Source organism: Heterodontus francisci, chromosome 11 (genome assembly GCF_036365525.1).
Source record: "Heterodontus francisci isolate sHetFra1 chromosome 11, sHetFra1.hap1, whole genome shotgun sequence".
Taxonomy (NCBI): domain Eukaryota; kingdom Metazoa; phylum Chordata; class Chondrichthyes; order Heterodontiformes; family Heterodontidae; genus Heterodontus; species Heterodontus francisci.
This window is the reverse complement of record NC_090381.1, coordinates 42,288,411-42,311,480: the sequence shown is the minus strand read 5'-3', so window position 1 is coordinate 42,311,480 and position 23,070 is coordinate 42,288,411. Positions and strand designations below refer to the sequence as shown.

General features: G+C 41.7%; 1 protein-coding gene across 2 annotated transcripts; it reads left to right on the top strand.

Moving 5' to 3' along the window:
* The first annotated feature begins 480 nt into the window (after positions 1-480).
* LOC137374849 (SLAM family member 5-like) lies at positions 481-22,765 on the top strand. 2 transcript variants are annotated; one of them, XM_068041400.1, is made up of 7 exons: positions 481-768; positions 2,239-2,331; positions 11,149-11,253; positions 11,754-12,116; positions 14,627-14,890; positions 20,285-20,407; positions 21,889-22,765. In XM_068041400.1, exons 3-7 carry the CDS (start codon positions 11,205-11,207, stop codon positions 21,915-21,917), a joined length of 828 nt encoding a protein of 275 aa, XP_067897501.1. In that variant the 5' UTR covers positions 481-768; positions 2,239-2,331; positions 11,149-11,204; the 3' UTR covers positions 21,918-22,765. The 2 variants fall into 2 exon arrangements, with proteins under 2 accessions (XP_067897501.1, XP_067897500.1); XM_068041399.1 differs by lacking the exon at positions 2,239-2,331.
* The last annotated feature ends 305 nt before the right edge of the window (positions 22,766-23,070 follow it).

Genomic DNA, 23,070 nt, shown 5'->3' with positions numbered 1-23,070 from the left:
AACTCCCTAGAGTGACCTACACTGCAAGAACGAAGACAGCTGAATAGGTTTACACTGTTTTACGAAGCAGTTCACTATGAAGTTTTTATTGATATTCCACCATATGTTAAACAAGCAGTCCGCTGCAGGAGGGAAAACACCAACCAGGCTGTGTCTCTCTAACCTCGCACACAAGCATATTTGACCAGCTTCAAACTGAATACCATCAGAGACTGGAATAACCTGACCCCAGAAATAACTAAGTAAACCACTTCCCAGGCATTGAAAATAGATATGGAAAAGGGAAAACAAAAAGAGATAGCGCCGGGCAAACTCAGACACAGAAGTTGTACCACATTTGCACAATAATGCTGCTGCACAGCGATTCCGGATATTCAGATTCTGAGCCTGTAATTGATTGAACTGAATTAAGGGAGCAAATAATCCATAAACTCAGTAACCATGACAACTCGCGCTCAAAGTGGCACCATGTGCTGATGAATTAGCTGCTGATTGTAAAGTTCCTGGTTGGTGTAGATTGAAGGGGACAGAAATGGAGAAGTAGGTGAGTGTGTGGACATTGGGAAGCAGCTCCCGGACAGGAGAGAATCAATCCACTCAAACACCAGCTGGTGGCTTTGAACAGACAGGAATTAATGTGAGTGAATTCAGCCTGACTCTCACTGAGACACTGCTCACTTATTGTCATTCACTGACTGCTGAAACTGTACACAAAGGAGCTGACAGAGAGCAAATATTGGAAGGAGACAATTTCAGGAACACGTTCAGGTGAGTTTCCACATTCAGGTTTATCTTTTTACTGGGAGGAGGAAACGGAATGGAGAGAGGTTTAGGAAAATCTGCTTTAATAACTGTCCTTCAGACATTAATTGTGTCAATGAGCACAGAATGTAATCTTTCAGGTGAAGGGACAAAAATGAATGATATTTTCTACATTTGACTTGATGGACAAGGAGTTTAAAAACAAGCTGCTTTCAAAATAATGTCCGCAACTTAAAACAACATAAATGTTATGACGATTTGTTCAGTTGTCTCCAATGCTACAGGTTAGAGGGAGAAACCAAGCTATCTTCAAACGTAAGTATACTGAGATTAGTTCAGTTCTGTGTAGGACTGGCAGTTACTTTGAAATGTAGCTGCCAGTAAATCTATCACTGTTGAAGTATTTAGGAGGTTGAACTGAGGAGTTTAGAATTTTCTCGGAGATTGATTCAGTCAGTTTGCTGCCACAGTTACTGACAGGGAAAGAGGGAATGAATTAATGTGTCTGTCCTGCTCTCCTCTCTCTCTTCCTGATCCCTGTCTGGGCTCCAGAGTTAGAATTTTAGTGACTGGATGATCGGAATTCTGCACATCAGCGAAAACCTCACAAGCTGGAAATTTTAAATATTTATTCCTTATTTGTAAAGAAGGGGTTCGGTGCAGGCAGTCTTAAATTGTGAATGAAATCTGTGAAATGCATTTGAATGTGTGAAGAAGTTTAGTTACATTGATAGTACTGACGGATTATTGATATATTATCAATTAACTCCAAGTTTAATGAAACAAATACGAAACAAGAGATTTCAGTAAAAGGTGAATAATTCATTCCACCTTCAACATAAAAAAGACAATTCATTTTAAAATACTTTAACAAATTCCCACACCTGTCTATTTCAGTCAGTTTGGATCAGTGCCAAGTCCCGCTTTTCTTGGGAAAATACAAACGTTACAACTCCCGCCTAAAAGTACGCGCCCTTTTATTATTGCGCAAGGGGAGAGCCACCTATGTCCGACCAATTTTATCTGCAGCACCTGTGGAAGAGTCTGTCACTCTAGAATTGGCCTTTCTAGCCACTCCAGGCGCTGCTTCACAAACCACTGACCACCTCCAGACGCTTACCCATTGTCTCTGGAGACAAGGAGGCCAAAGAAGAAAGAAGAAGATTGCTGTTTAAGTAAAGGAGCTGCTGAATGTAAAGTTCCAGCCTGGTGTAAATGTTCTTTGTTCTCAAAAAGTATACATCATTCCAGATGTAGATTGCATGGTACAATTTTCCCTCTTCCCAGAGAGTTCACATGCTGATCCTTCATGGTCATGTAATCTATCGGGACAAATTACTGTTTCTCTCACTTGCTGAAATCCACCGATCTGCTCCATTCACGGAGGCATTCTAGACTACATGAGTATTGTCTCAGTGCTGTGTCACAATTGGTGCCCCATACAATACATATCCATTGTTATCTACTCCTAAACAGGGGATATCCTGATGGTTTGGATTTATGAGAAGGAAATTCAACATTTTTCCTAACACTATCGTTGGCAGAGCTATTACATTTGCGATAAAATACGTGAGTCTTAATCAACCTTAATTTACATATACTTACATTAGGTGAAATTTCATACTGTCAAATTGTGTTAATTATTCATTACTGTTCCAATTAGGTACGTATTCCTGTAATTTCTCCAACAAACTCCTGTACATCATGCACATGTCATTCTGAGCTGCCTTTGTGCTAGCATTTCAATCTTTGATGAGCTGATCCACCTTTCTAGCAGTATCTAAAATACAATTCCCAACAGAAGCACAAACACTCTTCACCTTTTTCTCCTTTTTTCCTGTAAAATAAGCAAAGGTTCACTCTCGATTGGCCCCTACTACACTCCAGGTTACGCAGATCCGATTGGTTAAATAAGTATGTCCGAACGGCCTTGAATTTCAAAGATCATTCCAGAAACTTCTGTTTCAAACAGAAATGCGCTGTCTCTCTTTCCACCCCCTCCCCCCCTCTCTCCAGCAAAGTCCCAGGAGAGCCTGGCTGCAGCTAAACCTCAAATCTATAATCCTCACAGTCAGCAAAACAGGATGGATAAAGCCTCACTTCAGCCTTCCAAAAGCAGAGAAGCAAGCCCGAATTGTGCATGTGGCCAAGTGAGGACTTCAAGACTTCATTTTCAACTAAGGACACTGGGACTACAATTCCATAGTTAAATTCCATTTTTTATTAAGGAGGCTATTTCAACCTTTTTTTTCCCCCCTCTGCATCTGTTTGGGTATGTGTGCCCCTCATATTAATATGACCGTGGCTGTGTCATGTATTTTTAGTAATTTTAACCGGTTTAAAGCGATAATGTTAATAAAATTCCACCTTTCTTGTTTAAACTCAAAAAAACCTGTCTGATTGGTTCATTTACAATTATAATCAGAGGCGCAGGAGCAACTGCTCACTGAGGTGGTGAGTTAAATCATTGTGTTAAAAAGGATAAACCCCGTTGTGGTCAAACCAGAGAAGGGGTGAAAAGGGAGCCTGAGATCCCTTCCTCACTTGGTTGTAACAGGTTCTAAATTTATTTTATTGGCATAAAACATTTCCCCAATGTTCTCTTCTCATGCTCTATGATGGCTTTACTTCACTCTCTGGACTTTTCACTAATGCCTCCCAGTAGTATGCTCCTTTTCCCAATACTGCACACATCCTTGCCCATCCAGCAGAATGCACTGTCCCTCAGTGCCCTTCCACAAGCAGCGATTAACTAGAACTATCTCTAAGCCATTTGCTTCTGTAGGTAGGTAAACCCGCATCTTCCCTCTTAATCCTCACCCTAAGGTTCAACCTGAACCTGTCCAGGTGGAGAAAATGGTCAAGGCACACAACTGTTCTTTTAATAGTTTATTGCAACATCAATAAACTTACAAAGATCAATATCATACTCACAAACACCACTCCCTTTTGAGTTACACTCAAGCTGTTAACCATCGAATTGCTGCTTCTGAAAACCTGCTGCTTCTGTATTGCTGTCTGCTGCTAATACACCCATTACAATGATTGTTCCAAATCCCTGCCTTCTTACATATTGTGATCTCATATATCCTGGGTTCATCAATAGTTCATTAACAAATGAAGGTGTTTTGTTGCTTATCTTGGGATTAGCATATCCAAGGAATGTGGGGAAACACCCAGACACAGTGGTTCCATAATTTTTTATCCTGTAAGTATTATTTCCAGTTATATAGCAGTTCTCTGGTGGTTTAGACAAATCATTCAAATCTTGGATAGACACATTTCATTGTGTGGCATAATTGCCTCTGCATTCCGTTAACTAGCATATTGAAGAAGTCACTCATTGTGTCGATGTTTGGTTTTCAAGGATTTTTTTTAGGTTCAGTTCCAAGGTCGGGAGACAAAGTTTGGCCAATTTCTGAAAATTGTCCATTACAAACGGCCTTTGTGCAGTACCTTCTTTAAAATGTTTGCTTCTTTTATGTTGAATGCGTTCTTGCAGAAGGATTGGCCACACTTCCATATAGTTTGATCCCAATACTCCTCTCTCCTCCGCCCCCCCCAATTCATTTATGTACAAACATACTCACTTTGTTTCAAGTGGCCCCACTTGTATGTGAAGAGGTTTTGATACCGTGCCAGTCAGCATATTTCCTGTAAATCCTCCCAAAACGTAGGATTCGCCACTAGACCAATTGGACTTCCGCAGATCTTTTGCATAGAGCACAGGATGAGCTGTCCATTTATCTACCAGGTATTCCCCCTTCTTTCCTTCTACTATTATTACTATTATTTCCTTCCACTAATATACTATTCTATGGTTGGTCTTCCATGGCTGTCATACCTGAGTGGACACAGGGATGATAACTGGCTGTTACGGCCCTTCGTTGTTTGGATGGTTCCAGCTTAAGTTCTCCCTCCATCTCCCTTGGTGAAATTGTATTTGTCGCCAGCCTGTCTTAATACCTTCTCCAAGGCATGGAACAGTCGTACTAATGCTTTCTGAGATCCTCCACCCTAGGATTCTTTCTCAATCCTCCCCTATTCCTCAGCACATAGCATTCCTTTGCTGGATGACCAAATTTCCTACAGTTATTGCAGTCACTGCTACCTCTATATGGCTGGTTACCCAAGCTCATTTTTCTCACGAGTGGCCCCGTAGCTTTGCTCCTTCATATCTCCACTGTCTCCCCTGCCTCCATTTAGGTGCCAGCTCCGCAGTTACCCAGGTTTTCACCTCCTGTGCTTTTCCTTTCTTTCACATTTCTACCTTGTTCCTGTCTGTCTATCTTGCCTGTCCTGTTTATCTTCCCAAAACACAAACTTCCTCAACACACAAGCTTCTGTCATGTCTGTGTCTCCCAAATCAGACCCTGACATGGCTGTATTAGTAACGGGTTCCATGCACACCAAAAGAGCTCGCAAGCTCTCAAAAGACACGATGGGCCAAGTGGCCTCTTTCTGTGCCTTAAACTTTCTGTGATTCTATTTATCATCAGCAGTGATAATCTGCTGCCAATTGATTCCAACCTTCCTCCTTGTGTTTAATTATAAACAGGCCACAATCTACTAGCAAACACTTTTGGATGTTCTTCCTCCCCCTGCATGATTTGTGCCATGATCTTAAATGGATGACCCCTTCCATACCAACAAGCTTCTCTGACATGTTGCTTCGCATTGTCCCAAGTTACCAAGGGTCGGGCATGCTTGGTGTCTTGGGGTAGCCCAGCAAGAATCACCCCATCCAGACTTTTTCTTGGATTTGTCAAAACCCTTCATCACAGCCATCATTTCTAACTGTGAAAAGTGCCCTTCCATATTTCCTCCCTGTCCGAGGGTTCCTAAATCCCTTGCTGCTTCCCTTAATTGTAAGGGAGTATAATCTTCATCATAATTCAACTTTACCAGGTTTACCCCAGGCACTGGTGTCATTTTCGTGTGCCATACTGGATGCATTACTCCTTGCCCTATACCACCACCGCCTTTCTCTTCACTTTCCACAACTTCCTTTTCTACCATCTTCCACCATTTGCTTCACACATTCTCTTCCTCGACAACCCTTGCCATAACACAGATAATACCGCTCTTTCTCTGTAGCTTGTACGAGAGCTGGTCGATCTCTTCCTCACATGCTGAATGATCAGCACATATTTTGCTTTCTTTGTGCTGTTCTTGCAGCACCTGGAATGCTGATTTTAATTTACTACGTTCCTGAGGCATTCAATTATTTTCTTCCTGTTCTCTATCTTCCTGCAATTGTCTGCTCTGCTGTTGCAGATCAACTGCCTGTACTTCTAGGTAGCTGTACTTTTTTCTCCATCTTTTTCTTTTCTTCTTTTTCCTGTCTAGCCTCTGACAATTCTTTCATCAATCTCGCTATTTACTACATCCTTGTCCTGCAACCTTTCTTTATATCGCTGATGCTCCTGCGCTGTTATGTTTTTCACCTATATGCCTATACCTATACCTATTTTAGTTTAGTTTAGTTTAGAGATGCAGCACTGAAACAGGCCCTTCGGCTCACCGAGTCTGTGCCGACCATCAACCACCCATTTATACTAATCATACACTAATTCCATTTTGGCTTTCTCTTTACTGTGGAAGTTACCTCCTATTCCTCAGCTTCACTTGTATCCATCCCTGTTTCAAAGATAATTCCTCACCCGAGTATTGCTTGATTCTATCTTCCATTTTCCCCTATCATGGCCCCACATTCGAGCATCTCAAAATATGTAGGGAGGTGAACACACACCTTCCCTCATATAGTCTAATTCTAGAGTCTGACCTGAACCCGTCCAGGTGAGGTAAAAAGGTAAGGCTCACAACTTAGTCCAGCTCATTATTCTTTTAACTGTTTTTTTGTATGTTAACTATGGTACAATAGTCAGTACACTGTTCACTTTAATTTCAAACAGTAATTACATATACTGTTCTCTAACTCCCTTCAATTTCAAAGTGTACTGACATATGCTGTTCCCTTTAACCTTCCTTAATTTTAAACAGTAATCACCCTGGTGATCTGTGCGGATGATGAAGTTCACCCATGTTTACCTTGCAAGTCGCCAAAGTCTATCCCTAAATGCACAATTCTTATAGTACAACGATCATACCTGTGATAATGATTGACTCAACCTCCCCTTTTGATTGAAACAGCTTAATCTTGTCTGTTTCTGTCAATCTATAGAGTGCTGGATTTGATCACTTCCACATCGTGAGTGACTGAATAGTCCGTTATAACACAAGGAAATGTCCTCATTCTGTTTGATGTTTTAACCACAGCGATGAGAAATTTCCGCCAAATGGTGGATTTCTGATATTGGGGTTTTAGAAATCCGCCATTGGCTTCTTCTGGCCCACCAAAGCTTTCAATCCGACTCTGTCTGTGAATGGTCACTATCTGTGACCTAAAGACAGCTCCTGGACGAGATGAACACTGATTGGTGGTTCGGAGTGCAGGCTCCCTGGGATCAGCCGCCCCTGCCATTTTTGCGTGGTTTACGGAGTGAGCAGGAATGGCTGCTGTGGGGGTGGAGACTGAGGTGGGAGCAGGAAGCGGGCCAGCACACAACCAGAGGTGCAGAGTGGAGGGCCCTGAGCAAACTCAGGCAGCCCTTTAAATCGGCACGGGCCCAGGGAGTGGAAAGAGTGAGACAGGCAGCCCTATAAACTAGTACCAGTCTGAGGCGGTGGGGGGGAACGACACATAGAGTGAGGGAACACGGGGCTTTTTAAAATTCATTTGTGGGATGTGGGCTTCACTGGAATGGCCAGCATTTATTACCCATCCTTAATCGCCCTTGAGAAGGTGGTGGTGAACTGCCTTCTTGAACTGCAGCATTCCTTGGTGGAATGTACACCAACAGTCCTGTTAGGAAGGGAGTTCCAGGATTTTGGCCCAGTAACCGTGAAGGAAGGGCAATATAGTTCCAAGTCAGGATGGTGTGTGGCTTGCAGGGGAATTTGCAGGTGGTGGTGTTCCCATGCATCTGCTGTCCTCGTCTTTTTAGGCAGGAGAGATCATGGGGTTTGGAAGGTGCTGTCAAAGGAGACTTACTGAGTTGCTGCATTGCATTTTGTAGATGGTGCACACAGTGGTAGCAGTCGGTGTTGGAGGGAGTGAATGTTGAAGGTGCTGGTTGGGGTGCCAATCAAGCTGGGTGTTTTGTTCTGGATGGTGTCGAGTTTCTTGATTGTTCGTGCTGTGCCCATTCAGGCAAGTGGAGAGTATTCCATTACAGTGGTAAAACTAATGTTTCTTCACATTTGAAGTGGCCTGAAAGCATTGCATTCATTACAGATCATTAACAGTGCTATAATTACATGATTCCTTGTCAGAAAAAAATCAGACTTTTTTTTCTTCAGCCACTGATTTTCAGACCTTTTGGTCTTTGGCCACTCTCACCCCTGAAAGAAACTTGCAAGGGATATCAAAATCAACACAAAAACCTTTTACAATTACATTAGGAAGCAGGGTGGTCAGAAACAATGCGGGCTCCTTGAAAACTGATCATGTTGGCATTAATGACTTCGATGATGGGATAGAAAGCCACATATCCAAATTTCCCATTGACACTGTTAGCCGTGTAACAGGAAGCATAAAACAAAAAGTCCTCCTTGCTAACATCTGGGGACTTGTGCCAAAATTGGGAGAACTGTCCCATAGACTAGTCAAGCAGCAGCCTGGCATAGTCATACTCACGACATCATACCTTACAGCCAATGTTCTAGACTCCTCTATCTCCACCCCTGGGCAAGGGCACAGAATGTACTCTGGGTGGGGGACTTTAATGTCTAACACCAAGGATACTACTACTGATAGAGCTGGCTGAGTCTTGAAGGGCACAACTGCTAGACTAGACCTGCAGCAGGTGGTGAGGGAAAAACATACTTGACCTCGTCCTCACCAATCTGCCTGACACAGATGCATCTGTCCATGACAGTATGACAGTATTGGTTTTTACTGACCGCCGCACAATCTTTGTGGAGACTAAGTCTTGTCTTCACATTGAAGATACCGTCTATCAAGTTGTGTGACGCTACCACCATACTAAATGGGATAGATTCAGAACAGATCTAGCAGCTCAAAACTGGGCATCCATGAGGCACTGTGGGCCATCAGCAGGACTGTATTCAACCACAATCTCTAACCTCATGACCCAGCATATCCCTCCCTCTACCATTACCACCAAGCCATGGGCTGAACCCAGGTTCAATGAGGAGTGCAAGAGAGCATGGCAGGAGCAGCACCAGGCATATCTAAAAATGAGGTGCCAACCTGGTGAAGCTGGAACACAGGACTACTTGTAAACAGCAGAAGCAGCATGCGATAGACAGAGCTAAGCGATCCCACAACTGACGGATTAGATCAAAGCTTTGCAGTCCTGCCACATCCAGTTGTGAATGGTGGTGGACAATTAAATAACTAACTGGAGAAGGAAGCTCCACAAACATCCCCATCCTCAATGATGGGGGAGCCCAGCATGTCAGTGCAAGAGACAAGGCTGAATCCTTCTTCAGCCAGAAGTGGATGATCCATCTCAGCCTGCTACTGAGGTCCGCACCATCACAGATGCCAGTCTTCAGCCTATTCGATTCACTCCATATGACATTAAGACATGGCTGAAGGGACTGGATACAGCAACTGACAACATCTCTTCAGGCATACTGAAGACTTGTGCTCCAGAACTATCTGCGCACCTAGCCAAGCTGTTCCAGAACAGCTACAACACTGGCCTCTATCTGACAGTGTGGAAAATTGCCCAGGTATCTCCTGTCTATAAAAAGCTGGACAAATCCAATCCAGCCAATTACTGCCCCATCCATCTACGTTCTATCATCAGCAAAGTGATGGAAGGTGTCATTGATAACTATCGAGTGGCACTTACACAGCAATACCTGCTCAGTTTGAGTTCTGCCAGGGTCACTCAGCTCTAGTCCTCATTACAGCCTTGGTCCAAACATGGACAAAAGAGTTGAATTCCAGAGGTGAGGTGAGAGTGATTGCCTTTGACATCAAGGCAGCATTTGTCCAAAAACACAGCAGAAAAACTCTCCACAGGCTGTGGTTTTGGAGGGGAGGCCAAACATCTAAGGCCCAGGATATCACTGCAGGAGTTGCTCAGAGTAGTGTCCTAAGCCTAACCATCTTCAGCTGCTTCATCTATGACCTTCCTTCCATAAGGTCAGAAGTAGGGCTGTTCGCTGATAATTGCACTGTGTTCAGTACCATTGTTGACTTTTCAGATAGTGAAGCAGTCTGTGCCCACATGCAATAAGACATTCAGGCTTAAGTTGATAAGTGGCAAGTAACATTGGTGCCGTACAAGTGCCAGGCAATGACCAGCTCGAACAAGAGAGAATTTAACCATCTACCCTTAACATCAACAGCATTACTGTCACTGAATCCCCCACCATCAACATCCTTGGAATTGCCATTGACCAGAAATGCATCTACCAAAGTTGAGGAACTTTGATGGAAGTTGCAAGAGTCAAGGCACAAGAATCCTCAATGTGTAGATGCATAAGTATACTTTAATACACTGAAACCAGATCCTGCTTCATCAATTAGAACTAACCTTTCTTTGTTGCTGTTGGAGCAGTGATATCTTTCTGGAATTACTTTGATTCAGACATGCTGCACTAAAAATATTCACCAGAACCTTCCAAATAACTGATGTTGTGCAGCAACAGTCATTGAATTGCAATCTGCCATTGAGCAGGTAGAAACGCCAGTGGCGACCTCGGTTATGTAGTTATTGTACATTAGGATCAAATCCCATGAATGCTCCCACTGCCACTATATGGGCTTTGAGATCCTAACTGTAAAATTTTTGTCATGTGCTGGGCTTCAGCTTAGTTAATCATGAGGAAGGAATTTCAAAATCTGCTAGCCGGTCATTCCTCTATACTCACACAGAAGGATCTTGTGATAGGAATGGTGAAAAGTAATGGTGACCTTCACTGTAATTGTTAAATTGCCCACTATATTTCCAGGGTTTTGTGGATCAGTTAGCACACCTTTGTCACATTCTCCTTGGTGAGTTTGTGCCTCCCCATGCACTACCTTTCCATTCATATTCCATTTCCAACTATACTCAAGGTCAATATTTATCCAACAGCCAATATTACTAAATGCAGATTATCTGGTCATTATCACATTGCTGTTTGTGGGACCTTGCTGTGTGTGAATTGGCTGTGTTTTCAACATTACAGTGACTAAGCTTCAAAGTACTTAATTGGCTGTAAAGCACATTGTGAAGTCATGGAAGGTGCTATATAAATGCAAGTCTCTATTTCTTTGTTCATGCTTCAGTAGCTGATGCTTCCAGGAGAGTCCCTGCGGAGCATTGTACCTTCTGTCACACAATGTGTTAATTTTCTTTTTAGGATCAGCCAGCATTCATGAAGAAAAGGAATAGGTGCACGTAGTGCTGAAGTATACAATGAAATTCTCAGATTCATTGAATGTTCACATCTTCAAACTTGCCTCAGGTAATACATGTTGATGGTAACATATCCTTATGTCTATGAGGAAAGATATTACTGAGTAAAGGTAACATTGGCTTACTAATGATTCTAATCTCCCTGTCCATAGTTATATAACCACTAGCTAAGGCTGAAAAATTTAGGTGTTGATTGGAAAGACAAAGGGTCAGAAACCTTCCGCATTCACAAGTGTCTATTGTGTTACTGTTGGAGTTGAAATTGCCCAAATCATGTAGCTTACCTGCACAGGGACAATTTCAGACTTTTACTAACCAGTGAATCCCTTGGTTTCGTTGACAGATTACTGAATCTGTCACAGAGGGCCAAGCCTTTTTTAATCTTTCATCTCTCCATATTTTGTCGTAAAGCAAACTCAACCCCAAAAAGATCCTGGTCATCTACCTTTCCCTCCACCCTTACTCAGCTTGAGTTGCTAATACATTTTATTGTTCTTAGACCAGCAACAAAAAGAATTAATGTTTGCAATCTATGCTTCTGTTTTCCAGTATTCCATTTGTTTGCAGTGTGTGGAGAAGCATTACTCGCCAGACCTGATACCATCACTAATGCGGCTACAGGAGAACAGGTTCTGTTCCCTATACAGTACCAAGGCGGAGAAGATCAGTATGTTGTAACATTTAGATTAAGATGTCCACTGACCTTTAACATTTTAACATGGAAGTCCAATAATCCAGAGAAGCTGCAGATTGTGCACCCACTGTATCAACACAGAGTTAGAATCCAGAGTGGTTTGGTGGTGCTGTATGATGTACGTGTTAATGACACTGGGGAATATGAAATGCTCGTTGACTACTTTGGGATAGAACTGAAAAACCGTGAGCAAAGTACTTTCAGGATGCAAGTATTTGGTAAGTGTTCAATACTGGAACTTCTGCTAACTTTGAGCATTGGAGTAGCATTGTAATGTTACTGAATCAATTTTTTCATTGAGGCTTAAAAGTATTCGTGATGTAAATGTTTTGATCATTTTTAAGCCGTTTCTGTCTGAAGTAAAAAACTGTATCAAAATCTTCACTTAATGTCAGTGATGCAGTATATACATTTGCATCAACTTACAATTTGCTATATACTGAAAATAACTAGTGTCATCATTAATGCCTCTCTGAATCCACAGGCAGGTTTTACAAGATTTCAGCTCACCCATGCAAAACTAGCAAATGTTAGCACAGTTACCAAACAATCCTGAATAAGGTCTACAACATGTAAAAACAATTAGTGATTGTTTTCCACCAATAGCTTGATCAAATTTACAGGTAGTCGACAATTCCCCTGAGTATAATGAGCTGCCACTGAGCCAAAACTTGTAATCGTCGAAAACAACCCACAGAACCCTCAGTCAAATAATCATTTGTTGTACAAAGTGAGTGGGCTGAAACTATACCTTGTCTAAGAGGAAATGGTACTGAGGGTGGCATTATATACTTAATTGGCTGAGAGCAAAGGAAGTTTCTCATGGGAAATATTACCTCAGCATTTCAACTTTCCCCATCTCAAACATTGACCAGGTAACTGCGGCATCATTTTTAGACACAGTTTATGGACAAACTAGATTATGTGTAACAGTTGTAAGATTCTTAAACAGGGGGTCTCACTTCCCTCAAAGGTCTGGGCCCTGTACTCTGGATATCAATGACACGTAACAAACTTTGGATACAATTCCCACTCTATGTGGAAAACCTTTATTAACCTGCTAAGCAATAGTATATACTTACAACAACATTTGCTTAGGTAGACCCACGTACAGGAGCTCGTCCCCGGGTGGTTGGTCTGCTAAACGAGTTCTTCCGCACAACTTCCTGTGACTGACCAAGTCATGCTTCCCTGGCTGCAGCGACAATATCCTTGTGGCCAGAGGCTTTATACCCCTTTCTGACCCTGGTCCCTTGGCATATAAGGTAATATTTCACATCAGGACATCCAGTTCTGTTTCAGTGCCTTATCAATCCCACCATGGCTATGCAAGACCACCTGCATGTGGTCATTTCCGGCTCTCGGGGTGGGGGATGGGTGTTCTCCAGGTGCATACCAGCAATGGATGTGATGTCTGCATCTTGATAAGACAGGAAGAAAGCCACTTACACATATCCAGAGAGGCCATTGTTTGAGAGTTGTTGTGGACAGAGCATTTGATGTTGTAACTGGTCTGGGCCACCACCTTAATGACATGTCCTGACATGTCCATGTGTGTGTGTGTGTCTTTGTTCAGTCAAAACTGTCTTTATTTATAAAAAGTTGCCCAGCGATGATGTCTTCAGTCAGAATTCTTCTCCCTTCATCCTGATGTCCTTTGCACTCCATGTTCCTACCACACGATGAGCTCCACATGCTGGTCCACACCATAACTGTACATTTTACTTACAGTCAGAAATACAAGTTACAATAAAAATGCCTTACAGCATAATAGAAACACAGAGATACTAAAATGCCTTACACAGTTTGTACATAAACTTAAGACTTCACATTCAGAAACTTCTTGAATTCAACTGTTGAACTTGATACAATCTGCATTGTTCATTAGTTGAATTACTGATGTTGTTTGTATAGGATATACTAAGAACATGGGTAATGAAAGGAAATTGGAGAAGCATTTTGGATTGTTTTTTTCATTCTCTGCAGCAGAATAATTCCTTGAGCCAGCCCATAATTATAAATTAGTTATCATACAGTGTCAATATTTATTGAAGGAAAATGCTAAAAATAAAGAGACAGGTCTGTGTGAGAGGGACTGCATCGGACATGGCTGAAGCTGGGTCCAGTATATATAGAAAACATTGCAGGTGAAAATATTAGCTACAAATTTTTGTTGTATGAATATTTTCCATCTCTTTCCCAAAGCTGTCGTTTGAACATTACCCGAGTTTATGTTTTACAATATTATGTTTGACCATTTGGATCTTTCCTCACTCATTGGAACAATAAAATCACCAGGAATTCCCTCTGGGATTCTCCCAGTTGGCTGTCATAACTTTACCAGAATTTTGGTGGAACCCTCCATTTACAGGTGTAAACAGAGTTTCTGCCAAACATCTGCTAAAGTTACGACAATGGAGTATGAGAAGCCCCAAGAAAATTCCTGTTGCATGTGACAATTCTGGTGGTATGCTACCAAAAAATCCATTGTCTCCTGCATAATGCTAAACTGGATGTGTTTGTGAAGTACACTAAAACAATGCATTCGTTAATATCAGGACCTCTATTATGTTGGAACTTCTGGCTTTAGCATTAACCTGTTTAAAACACAAAAAAATAAAAGTTTATCACATCTCTTGGAAATATCTTACAGCGCAGTATATAAAATGAATTATTCTAAAATACAATGACTATGTTATTTTGGTTAATTATCATCTATGTATTTCAGAACCAGTTTTTCAACCTGTGATCACGATTCTTGGTAACTGTTTGAGTGCACCAAATATCATTTTGAACTGTTCTGTCTCCAGTGGAACAAATGTCACAATTCACTGGGAAAAAGTGTCTTTGTCCAGTGATCACATTGCGACATACAATACATTACTTCTGATAGATTGTGTTACTGAAGAGGAGCAACAGGTGTACAGATGCTTAGCAGAAAACCCAGTCAGTAATGCAACCAGCAACCAACTGACTATCGACCTACATAATGGTGAGAAATTGGAAAAATGATCTATGCTACAACAGCAACTCTTGATTTGTTTCACAGGAATACAGCTGAGAATGTGCAGTGATGATGTTGTGACAAATGCATTCCTGCTATGTCCATGTTTATTTATTTATTTACCTAATATAACTGCAAAATCTATCAACTTCTGTAGGTGGATAGTACAACAACTTGCATTTATATAGCACCTTTAACATAAAACACCCCAGTGTGTCCATAACGTGTGCCTAACTTTAGGAAAGATGTCCAGGACATAGAGAGGGTGCAGTAGAGATTAACAAAGATGGTGCCAGGGATGACAGCTTTTAATTCTGAAGGGAGACAAGAGAATCAGTTTTCTTCAGAAGAAAAAAGGTGAGATTATTTCAGTTAAGTTCAAAATTATGATAGTTATTCCCAATTTATTTGCACTCATCAGGAAGGGCATCAATTTATCATGAACAGAGTAAAAGGAGAGGTTAGAAGATTTGTTTTTATGCTGTTAGTTTCAGGACATGGAATTTCTCACTAGAAACAGAGGCTGACGCAGAATCCAGAATGGCTTTTTAAAGAGAAGTGAATAAATATTGGAAAAATAAACATTTGGAAGGGAATGGGGAAAGGGCAGGGGAATGAGGCTAGGGAAGTTCTCTGACAACTGGAATGAGCATGATGGGCCGAATGGCCTCCCTCTCAAAATTCTATAAATTTCAGAGCATGACAGCCCCCCACTTTACTTTCATTTTTAGTTATTTTTTCTTCTTTTTTTTTTACATTCCTTTTTACATTTTTTACAATCTTTTTTTGCATTTATTTCATTTCATCTTAGTTTGTTCAGTTTGCTTACCCACTGTTTTTTTCAGGTTGTTTTTCTTCAGGTTTGCACTTGCTGCTGTTCAATATTCAGTATATTCACACCTAATCTGTACTAATGCTTTGTCTTTCAACACACCATTAACATATTGTTTGCCTTTGCTCCGTGACCTTTTGGTCAGCTATGTGGCCTGGTCCAATCTGCACCTTCTCCTTTGTTATCTCTTGCCCAACCCCCACCTCACTTGTTTATAATCTGTGACTTTTCTAATATTTGTCAGTTCCGAAGAAGGGTCACTGACCCGAAACGTTAACTCTGCTTCTCTTTCCACAGATGCTGCCAGACCTGCTGAGTGAATCCAGCATTTCTTGTTTTTGTTTCAGATTTCCAGCATCCGCAGTATTTTGCTTTTATTCTATAAATCTATTGTTTTATACCAAAATATACTTATTAATAACATTTGTAAACTTGCATTACTACAATTCAAATTTGATATTGCGGGGTAAATTTTACAGACTTCTCTCCTGACTTCAGGGGTCGTGAGGGGCGGCGGGGGGTGGGGCTGGAAAATGATTCTGCAGAGTTCCACTACAGGCCTCGAAGTTTGGAAAGCCTGGCCCCATATTGCCGGCAGCAGCAAGGCCTTGTGGCAGCCCCCCCACCCCCCCCCCCCTCCCACACCGCTCAGCGGCAGAAGGCAAATCTGAATATTTAAATAAATGTTAATGACTGAATACCCGCCCCCGCCGTCCGTCCCCCTCCCATATTGTTGCCGGTGGCCGGCACTCCCGCACCTTTGGATCTCCGTTCGGAGATACAAAGTGGGTCACTGATGGGGAGGGGGGAGCTGGTAAGTATTTCAGTGTGGGATGGGGGAGCAGGTCATACTAATATGGTGAAGGGGAAGGTGGGAAGGGGTTGAAGAGAAAAGTTTATAAACTTCGGGGGAGGAAGGTCATGTACACAAAATAAGTATTTTGGCGGGGGGGGGGCGAGGGCAAGGAATTACATGTACGATTGTTGGGAGGGTGGGAGAGGGTTCAGATCAATAAATTTTATTTTTTCCAGCAAATCTCCCATTAAAATTTAAATTCTACTGTAGGGCTCGAAGTCCTTTAAAACTGGCGCCGGCACCTGGCTGTGGAGCCTTACACCTGGGATGGATCACCCACCCTCTCCACGTCATCGGTGGGGGCGGTCTGGCCCAACCATGTAAATGAGCTGCCACGTTTAACATCCTGGTGGCTCTGCTGAGTAAAGCCCGCGCCTGCAGCCCGCCATTTTTTACGGCCACCGCCGTGTAACATAAATTTCAGGCCTACATAAATTGAGTACAGATCAGTTTCTTTCAATACAGTGCATGATGTGCCTCATTACACTTGACATTTCAGGTTGTAATGTAAATGTACATTGCAAATATATGTCAAACATTCTATAAATCTATTGTTTTTTTCCAAAAATATGCTTTATTCATAAAAAAAATTACAAAACAGTTCCAACAGTTCCAAGTTGACATTCTAGAAAGTGCAACAGAAATCAGTTTCCTGCAATACAGAACGTGAATTGCCTCAGAACCCTTCCATTCCCTCTTGCATGCAACGTACATTTGCATTACACAGCAAAACCAACTTCTGGTGCATACAGCCCGAGGACATTACACAGTGGCCTTTCCCCATTCAGCCTTTGCCGCGACTCCCCCAAGCTTTACTGCGTCCCTCAGAACGTAGTCCTGGACCTTGGATTGTTCCAGTCTGCAACACTCATCGTGGGCAACTCTTTGCACTGGAAGACCTGCAAGTTTCGGGCAGACCAAAGAGCACCTTTCACTGAATTGATGGTCCTCCAGCAGCAGTTGATGTTTATCTCGGTGTGCGTCCCTGGGAACAGCCCGTAGAGCACAGACGCCTGTGTTACAGAGTTGATTGGGATGAACCTCGACAAAAACCACTGTATCTCTTTCCACACCTGCTTTGCAAAGGCACATTCCAGAAGGAGGTGGGCAACTGTCTCTTCCCCACCACTGCCATGTGTGGAGAGGGGATCAGATTCCAGGCATGCAGGAAGGATCTGACGGGGAGGGCCTTTCTCATCACCAGCCAAGCTACGTCTTGGTGCCTGTTTGAAAGTTCTGGTGATGAGGCATTCTGCTAATTGACTTTGGCAGTCTGCTCAGTGAACCACCTGACAGGATCCACCATCTCCTTTTCCCATAGGGCCTTGAGGACATTCCGTGCAGACCACTGCCTGATCGATTGGTAGTCAAAGGTATTTTTCTGCATATCCTTTTTCACGAAGGATAGGTGGTATGGCCTGGTCCAACTGGCTGGAGCGATCCGCGGCAATGTGGCCAGACCCATCCTTTGAAGCACCGGGGACAGATAGAACCTCAGCATGTAGTGACACTTGGTGTTTGCATACTGGGGCTCTACACACAACTTGATGCAGCCGCACACGAAGGTGGTTATCAGCATGAGGGCGACGGTGGGTACATTTTTTCCGCCTTTATCCAGAGCTTTGAACGTCGTGTCCCTACGGACTCAGTCCATTTTGGATCTTCAGATAAAGTGGAAAATGGCTCGGGTGACTGCCACGGCGCAGGAGTGGGGTATGGACCAGATCTGCACCACATACAGCAACAACGTGAGCACCTCGCTCCTGATGACCAGGTTCTTACCCACAATGGAGACAGAACGCTGCTCCACATGCTCAGTTTATAGTTTACCATGGCTGCTTGCTCCTTCCAGGTTTTGGCGCCTTCCGAACTATATCCCCAGCACCTTCAGGTAGTCTGACCTAACGGTGAAGGGGGACAAAGGATCTGTTGGCCCAGTTCCCAAAGAACATGGCCTCGCTCTTGCCGTGCTTTACTTTGGCTCCCGAGGCCATTTCGAACTGGTCGCAGATGCCCATCAGTCTGCGAATGGACAGCGGATCCTAGCAGATGATGGCAACATCGTCCATGTACAGGGAAGTTTTGACCTGAGTGCCTCCGCTGCCTGGGACTGTCACCCCTCTTATGCTCACATCCTTCCTAATGGACTCATCAAAAAGTTCAATACAGCAAACAAACAAGACAAGGGAGAGAAGACAGCCCTGTCTGACTCCAGATTGGATCGGGAAACTTTCTGATTCCCACCCATTGATTGAGACTGTGCTACTGATGTTTGTGTCGAGCAGTTTGATCCAATTGCAGATTCCCTCCTCAAACCCCATTTTGGAAAGCACGTCCATCATGTAGGTGTGCGATATCCTGTCAAAAGCCTTCTCCTGGTTTAAGCTGATGAGGCAGGAGTCCACCCTCCTGTCCCGCACATAGGCAATCGTATCCCTGAGTAGCGCGAGACTATCAGAGATCTTCCTGCCGGGTACAGTACGAGTTTGGTCAGGCTGAATGACCAACTCCAGAGCAGACTTGACCCGACTGGCGATAACTTTGGACAGAATCTTGTAGTCAACATTAAGCAGTGAGATAAGCCAGCAAGTTCTGATTTCCGTCCTCTCCCCCTTCCGCATGTAGACGAGGGTGATGGTGCCTTTACTCATGGATTCTGACATGCTGCCGGCCAGAAACATACTCACGTATACTTCTAGCAGGTCTGGGCCGACCCAATCCCACAGAGCCGAGTACAACTCAACCGGTAAGCAGTTGCTTCCGGGAGTGTTACTCGTCTCAAAGGACCTGATGGCCTTTATCAGTTTGACCAGAGTTAGCGGTTTGTCCAGACTCTCTCGCATGCTGTCTTCTGAGACCTCCATGATAGATGACAGAAAGGACTGGGAGACATTGCTGTTGCTGGGCTTCACGTTGTACAGCCCAGCATAAAAAGATTTGCTCATCCTTAGTATGTCAGACTGCGACAACGTTACCAAACCATCCTCTTCCTTCAGGCTGCTGATCACAGAGCTCTCTCTCTGTATCTTTTGGAAGAAGAAACGCGAGCACATCTCATCCTGCTCAACGGATGTACAGGACATGGAGAGAGTGCAGTAGGGATTAACAAGATGATGCCAAGAATGAGCATTTAATTATGAAGACAGAGACAAGAGAATCAGTTTTTTTTAGAAGAAAAAGGCTTGAAGATTATTTCAGTAAAGTTCAAAATTATGACAGGTTTTGATAAATCTGGAATAAATATTTCCACTCATCACTAAGGGCCGAGATTTATCATGAGCAGCGTAAAGAGAGAGGTTAGAAGAGTTTTTATGCTGTCGGTTTTCAGGACATGGAATTCCTCCCCAGAAACACAGGTGGATGCAGAATCCAGAATGGCTTTTAAAAGAGAAGTGAATAAATATTGGAAAAATAAACATTTAAAAGGGGATGGGGAAAGGGCATGGGAATAAACCGAGGGAAGTTCTCTGACAGTGGGGATGAGAGTGATGGGCTGAATGGCCTCCTCGTGTTTCATGAAATTCTATAAATCTATTGTTTTATTTCCAATAAAAACTTTATTAATAATGTTTGTAAAAATACATTACAACAATTCAAATTTGACATTACATAAAGTGCAATACTGATAATGCATGAGGTGCCTCACTACACTTGCCATTTCAGGTTATATTTACTATGGATATTTACATTACAGGTCAAACATTCCATAAATATACTGCGGTTAAAAGAAACTGGTGGATGTTCCTGGTCCCTGTGGTGATGGCAGTTCTGGTTTCAGCGATTGTGTACATGTGGAATACTCTCCGTGGTAAAAGTAGTAAGTGCTCCAGGATTCCTGCTATGTCTTTAGTCTTTTGAAAGGATAGAAAATGTCACATGACAAGACAGATTTGTATAAGGCAAAACAAGTAATCCAATTTATTAAGACCAGTGAAATTATTATGCAAATGTATACAAATAGTCTGTAAGGGGTTAGTTCAACCTTTTCAAACATCAGAGTTTCTCCAATTAAAATTAAATCAGTTCCAGAAAATACTTCTTAAAACTTGATTTTTAGGTTTTCTTTAGTGGTAAAACCTCAATTTCTTAAAGACCTTCGTTAGTCAAATGCTTACACAGTTCTTGCATTTGGATAAACTCCAGAAACCGAAGCACAACTCAAGAAAGCTCAAAGATGGTCTTGTTTTATATTCTTAATTCCTTTGAAGCTACAGCATCAATTAATTGTGATCAAAGATGCATTGGCACAGCTAAGACAATGGAATGCAAATGGAATGAGTGTGGAATCTTATCTCTCTTCACATTGAGTGTGGACAGGTGTTGATTTGGAATACTGACTGCCTTCACATATACTGGACAGCTATAATTGACAGAAAACAACAGATGGATTTATGTTAGACATCAATTCAATAAGAATTTATATAAACAAGGTTCCAGATTGACAAAATTCAGTTGTGGCAACATACAACATTTCACACTACTGATGTATATTTGTTCCTTTCAAAGAAAGTTACCTATAATGAAGTTAATTATGCAGTGGTAAAATGAGCTGCTTTTGCAATATGCTAAAAGCACAAAAATAATTATTCTTTGACTGCCAAGAGCTGAGTTTTTACATTAAAAATAAACTAGTGCAAATTTCACAATTTGCAATAAAAAGCAAGACTGATGTTCAGTGTAGGTACTTGGTGATGGCCAGGACTGCTGCTACTATCCATGGTGTCATTATGCCCAAGTTACAATTCTGCCAGACACATCTTGTTCCTTCCCTTCTTCAAACACTGGAGCTATGGGGAATATTAGACCAGCCTACTACAATGTGAGCCAGTGGCTAACTTTAGAAATCAAATCATGCAAACAAGGGGACTTTTAAAAGGTGAGAACAATGGGTTTTCCTGGTGACTGTTGACAAATGAATAGCTCGGTGGGATACTGACTACATCACACCAAAGTGATCCCAGATTCAATATCAAACTTGTGCAGAGTTAGGCTGGCAGTATTGAGATAAATAGTCAGTTCTTCTTCATTGCCTTCGCGATTGGGAAGAAGGTTTAACTATCAAGGATTTTACCAAACTTAAAACATGGAATGAGTAGTTTAAAACTTAAATTGCTTAGCACTTGGATTTTACGGAAATGTTTTAAAAAATAATTAAGGTACAACTGTCACAATTTCTTTATCAGTAAAGCAATACGTTTTTAAAAAAGTATTGCTTATGGCAAGATTAATCAGCCCCATGAATGTGCAGGAGTCACCCTCTTAATAAATGTCTTCCTCTTTTCAAACTTTTCCCAATAGGCACAAAGAATAAATGCCAGTCGACATAGTGTACTTGGATTGCCAGAAGATATTTGGTAAGGTGCATCAAAAAACATGAGTGATTTTTATATTTTTCATTTTCATCTTTCGGAAAACTCGATTTGCAACAGGAAATATCCATTGAAAAATAAAAAGGATGATGTTGTGTCCGAACAGTAGCAGTATAAATGTACTTATGTTTGATAAACACTCTCAAATTGCCCTTGATTACCATTGTATGTAATTAATTTGTATTTTCAGATTTTGTAAGTTTTTTATATTTTGTTAATTTTTAACCACTGAAGAGATCACATGGAGTTTCTCATGATAAGGTAGAAGATATTGTTTTATGATAATGAGTGCAATGCATTATGTTCTGATCTGCTAAGATACAGCTGCTTGTCTGACCTGTTCCTTTAAAGACACAATATTGAATTGTTGTAAATAAGGAATTTTGTGGATTAGCAATTTCTCATAAATTTCCAGGTCCAAAACCAGCATGAATTCACTGTCATTTTTTAAATGAAAAGAATTACTTTTGATAGTTTGATTGTGTATAGTGTGAAACATGTGTGTTGGGTGCATGACTTTTTTATTCATACAGATGAAGGAATATTTGAGACATTTAATTTTATGTTCATGATCTATTGCTTCACAAACTGAAGCTATTTTCATTTTAAAAGAGATAAATTATTGATTGCCAGTCTCCTTTCCTACTAAATTATGTGCTTGTAAATCATTCTTTCATGTCTTTTTCCTGTTAAGCTGTTGATTATTTGTACAAAACATGCATTATTTTCCTTTGATGCTGTGACCATTAGATTTGATTTTGATGCGAGATTTACAGTTGGATATTGATAATGTTTGTGACTTTTACCTTACCCTTATATTTTAATAATAAAACTTGCAACACCAAGCACCAGTTAAAATTTAATTGTACTATACTAGGAGCTGAACAACCCATTGCAAAAAATAGCATCATTTTTGTTAAATTACAAAAAGAGAATCTGTTTTTGATCATCGGTGCTTCCACACAAATACTGGAGAAGCAGAATTATTGCCAAAGTGACCAATTGGACCAGTTTTGGTGAATTCACAGACCAAATGTTCCTAATTTGGACACATTGCCTTTCTCTGGGTTCTACTTTGCATGTACCAGCATACACTTACCCAAATGTTACT